The sequence below is a fragment of the Geospiza fortis genome, unplaced genomic scaffold (assembly GCF_000277835.1).
Source record: "Geospiza fortis unplaced genomic scaffold, GeoFor_1.0 scaffold27, whole genome shotgun sequence".
NCBI lineage: Eukaryota > Metazoa > Chordata > Aves > Passeriformes > Thraupidae > Geospiza > Geospiza fortis.
In genome coordinates this window covers 6,025,903-6,030,534 of record NW_005054329.1, presented here as the reverse complement: position 1 = coordinate 6,030,534, position 4,632 = coordinate 6,025,903, and the positions used below count along the sequence as shown (strand labels likewise).

At 48.5% G+C, this 4,632-nt stretch overlaps 1 protein-coding gene across 5 annotated transcripts in view; it reads left to right on the top strand.

Moving 5' to 3' along the window:
* LOC102035001 (collagen alpha-1(XXVII) chain) overlaps positions 1-4,626 on the top strand; it is a 146,847-nt gene extending 142,221 nt beyond the window's left edge. For 3 of the 5 annotated variants that reach the window (XM_031057210.1, XM_031057212.1, XM_031057211.1), the window contains 7 exons: positions 75-110; positions 421-447; positions 663-728; positions 1,105-1,273; positions 1,436-1,545; positions 2,274-2,492; positions 4,140-4,626. In XM_031057210.1, coding sequence (XP_030913070.1) covers positions 75-110; positions 421-447; positions 663-728; positions 1,105-1,273; positions 1,436-1,545; positions 2,274-2,492; positions 4,140-4,286 — 774 coding nt within the window. In that variant the 3' untranslated portion in view covers positions 4,287-4,626. Of the gene's footprint in view, positions 1-74; positions 111-420; positions 448-637; positions 729-1,104; positions 1,274-1,435; positions 1,546-2,273; positions 2,493-4,139 lie in introns of those variants that run through there. The other 2 variants (XM_031057213.1, XR_004081746.1) reach the window with 2 other exon arrangements.
* The last annotated feature ends 6 nt before the right edge of the window (positions 4,627-4,632 follow it).

The window sequence follows — 4,632 nt, the reverse complement described above, 5'->3', positions numbered from 1 at the left end:
CTGCTGGTAAAAACCATGAGAAATGGAAATAAAAACTGGAGATGTTTCACTAATTGATGCCACTCTGTCTTTAGGGTCCTCCAGGCCCACGAGGACACCCTGGCCCTCCGGTAGGTATCTGAGGGAAGAGCTCATGACTGAACCAAGCTGAAATCATTGCCATGACACTCTCCAGAGGGACTGCTCCCTCACTGGAAATTATGGCTTAGCCCCATCCCTCCCATGCAAAACCATGTGTGTGAATGCACCGGTGTTTCTTGTGCTTTGGTCCAAACCACCCCCAAGAGTTTTATAGAGACAGCATTGTTGCCTCTCTCACTTCTCTGCACTGAGGGGCATTTCAAAGGCCATGGCTGAAATCTGTGCAGCAGTGACTGACCAGCTCCCTGCCTGATGCCCCTTTTCTCCTCTGATTTCCAGGGACCACCAGGAGTTCCAGCCTCGTTTGTAAGTTGCCATTCTCTGCATGTTTTGTTTGTAATGATGATCACAAGTCCTGCAGAGCCCAGGTGCTGCTGGGACCTTGCAGACACACACAGCAGGAGAGGCTCGGGTAGCAGAGCAGTGCTTGAGCCGCAGCCTTAGATTGAGAAGTGTTTTCTTGCATCAGGGCATGCTCAGCTTCTAACAGCCTCAGTTTCCATGTTTTTCACACCCACCAGCAGCAAGATGGCTTTGGGGCAGCTTTCCAGACCCTGATCGACTCCAACACCGCGCTCAAGAGAGAGGTACGAGGGCATTTCTGTCTTTGCTTGGCCTGGAGACTGGGAATGGTCCCATCAGTGCTTTCTGTGTGCAGAAGGTTGATACAGAGCCCTGCTTTGTCGCTGTTCTAGTGGAATATCTGGAATTTATGCAGGCAAAGGTCCCGTTCTGTTGTGTCACTGATTTGTGAAGCTGCAGATCTCTTGACTTTGCCATTGTGACTTTGCCAGCATTTCAGCAATGTCCTGTTTGGGACAATCCAAGGCCTGTGGCTCACTGGCCCCAAGCCAGCACAGCCTGTCTTTGACCACTGATTTTTATCAAAATGATGTAGAAACCCTGGTGGTTACAGCCCTCAGTGCCCCCAAGGCACCCCTGACTTGCTTTTTTTCTCTCCAGGGTTACCAACACCCAGACCTTCTCATGCTGGACCATGGAGGGGAGATCTTTAAGACTCTACACTACCTCAGCAACCTCATTCAGAGCATCAAAAGACCCCTGGGAACCAAGGAGAACCCTGCACGCATCTGCCGGGACCTCATGAACTGTGAACAGAAGATGACTGATGGTAGGAGGCCCCAGATGTGCAAAGGCTGCATCCTCCCCCACAGGGCTGTTCCACACACTCTCCTTCCCTGGGACCACTCACCAAGAAACCAAAACTGTCCTTTTGTCATTCTCAGAAAAGGTGAAGTGTCCTTGTTAATCCCCAAATCCTGCATTTCCTCAGGTACCTACTGGATTGACCCAAACCTTGGCTGCTCCTCAGACACCATCCAGGTCATCTGTAACTTCACCAACGGTGGCCAGACGTGTCTCAGCCCTGTCACTGTCTCCAAGGTAGGCAGAGCCCAGCCCCAGAGCAGCATTTCCCACTGATAAATATTTACACAGCCTGTGCTGTCCCAGGACACTGGACAGTGACCACAAGGACACAGCCCACAGGCTGGGGGAGCATGAGGGTGACACTCAGAACTGCTCTCAGGAGTTAAAAAATACACCCAAGGCTCAAGACAAAGCTCTGTGTTCCAGTGGTGTTTAATGAACCCATAGGCTTAATGTGACCAGCAATTTCACAAACATGCTGCTCCCAAATCCTTTATTGACTTGACTGATGTTTGGGTCACTCCTGCAGTTTGTTCTCTGCCACCTGGAGAAGTGAGGTCAGCCTAAATACACAAGTTTCCAGTGAAGTTATTGCTATGGGATTTTTTGTTGAGGAAGTGCCTGTACTAAAAATACAAATAGCAGTATCTGGGCTCGTTTGCAGATGAACTGGAACCTGCTTTGCAAGTGTACTGAGTTTGAAGTTTACATTCTTTTCCTCCTGCTTAAGAACCTTCTAGTTTGTTCTGCAAAGCAAAGGACCTGCTTTGCAGAACAAACTAGAAAGTTTTATGTCACAAAAACCTTCCAAAATGAGTTGGCATCTGGTCCTCATGCCCATATTGACATCAGACCCAGCTCTGGACAGGGGTGCAGAATGAAGCAGAGGACAGGGACCCCCTTTGCTCCCCACCCTCAGCCCCTGTGCAGGGTGTCCCCATGACCTCTGTGTCACCTTCCAGCTGGATTTCGACATCGGGAGAGTCCAGATGAACTTCCTGAGGCTGCTGAGCTCGGAGGTGGTGCAGCACATCACCATCCACTGCCTGAACACCTCCGTGTGGAGGGAGGGCTCCTCCGAGAGCCCCTCGGAGCGCGCCCTGCGCTTCAGGGCCTGGAACGGGCAGGTGTTCCAGGCCACTGGGCAGCTCAGGCCAGAGGTGGCAGCTGATGATTGCAAGGTATGTTGCTGTGAAAGAGGGAAAAAATAAGTGGAGAGAAATGCCAGAGCCTGTCATTGTCATATTTTCTGAAAAATCCTTTCGCCAGGGTTTCTTCTCCTGGGAGGATGAGAAGCCTCAGAGAAAAAAAAAATATTATCTCATTTGCTTCTCCCTTTGCTGCTTTGGAATGTGGCTGGAGATTGTTTACCAATAGGTGCATGTTTGATTGGTTTCATGTGAATTGTTTTTACTTAATGACCAATCACCATCAGCTGTGTTGGACTCTGAGGAGTCAGTCATGAGTTTTTCATGATCATTCTCGTTAAGCCTTCTGTCTGTATCCTTAATTCAGAGTATAGTTTCAGTATAGCTGGAATGGAATGGAATGGAATGGAATGGAATGGAATAGAATAGAATAGAATAGAATAATAAATTAGCCTTCTAAGAACATGGAGTCAGATTCACTCATCTCTCACCTCGTCCTGGGGACCCCTGCAAATACCACAAGAGCCCACTCTGGGGCTCCAATAACACCTGTGCTGTTTATCCTACAAGGGAGAAGGGTCAGGTTTATCACTAATTTTCCAGTTCAGGATGCTATACAGCTCCTGTGAAGCAGATAGCCTTCGAATAGAAAGCAAAAGATGAATTTTTGAAGTTATTTGTCATGGATAGCAGCAGTTAAATGGCAGAAGGGGGAATGGCTCCCCGTGGATGGTGACCCTGGCTCTGGTCTGGTGCCACACAGAGTCAGGAGACACAGGGCTGCATTCAGGCTCACAGCATTAGGAGTTTGTCTTGGTGGTACCACCCAAGCTCAGTTTTCACCAGCTTGATAAAGGGTTCCCCAAAATGCTCTCTAAACCCACCCCAGCCCAAGGGACAGTCCTGTGTGTCACAGAGGGATTTTCAGGCTCACACCTCATGGAACACACTCCTTTCCAGCAGGACTGACCCCCTGGTTCACCAGCTTTCTCTCTGTCCCCCTGATTTACTAAAAATATGGATATTGATCTAGTACCGATATCCAACTGTGATGGACAAAGACTTTCTAACAGTTTAAAGTTAGAAAGTGAATGTTTATTGTGGTATAGCTCCCAAATACACACCACAATTTACAGGTGATTACAGAGTCCTTTTATCCATACAGGTACTGAATACCCAAAATACAAATGCATATTCATTACTTTAGTACATCCCATTCCCCACTTTGTATGGTATTTAGTTCAAAAGCCATTAAGCATGAGTAGTTTGTTCCTTGAAATGGGTCAGTGGTCCCTTTCATGGGGAGGGGTCCCAAAATGAGGAAGTAAATGACGTCTTCCTCCTTCTGACCTTTCTACCTTTTCAATGCAAATATGGCAAATGAACCCTTGGTAGAACTCCCATTCCCGTCTTCAATTGGTTTCAGAACAGAGGAGGCCTACAATTGTCTTATGTTCCTAAATGCTATTTATCAGTTTCTATATTCTTCATTATAAACCCAGCTAACCAAACATGGTGCTGACAAGCAATCAATTATTAGTTAACTACTAACTCTTAACTCCATCACAGCCTACCCATTTCTTTTGATTAACTCCAATAAAGCTTATCTCAAACTTTAAGGAATTTAGAGATGTTAGAGGAGCTGAGATTTCAGGTAATGTCTCACCCCTCCCCGTGCAGATCAAGGACGGACGCTGGCACAGGACCCTCTTTTCCTTCCGGACCCAGGACCCTCAGCAGCTGCCAATTGTCAGCATCCAGAACCTGCCCCCCTCCCAGCCAGGACAGCAGTATCACCTCGAGGTCGGCCCTGTCTGCTTCCTCTGAACCAAGCTGTGGCACCAGGCTCTGAGCTCCAACCCCACCCTGGCCTGTGCTCACAGGGGCTCTCTCTGCCCCTCTCTGCAGCAGGGACAGCTGGGCTGTGCCTTTTGGGCCAACTCCTGCTCAAGGTCTCCGAGAGCCCATGATCTACTGAACTCAGCCAGTTGTTGAAAAAGGAGGAGGAACGAGGACGTGGGGGAAGCGGGCATCAGTCAGGAGTGAGCAGTGCAAAGGGATCAGGGGGCTGAGTGTTGTGGTTCCACACACACAAAGCTTTTTCCACGACCAAAGAAAACATTGAGAGAAACCTCAAGCGACTTGCAGCGCGTGGGTTTTTTTATTCTTCCCC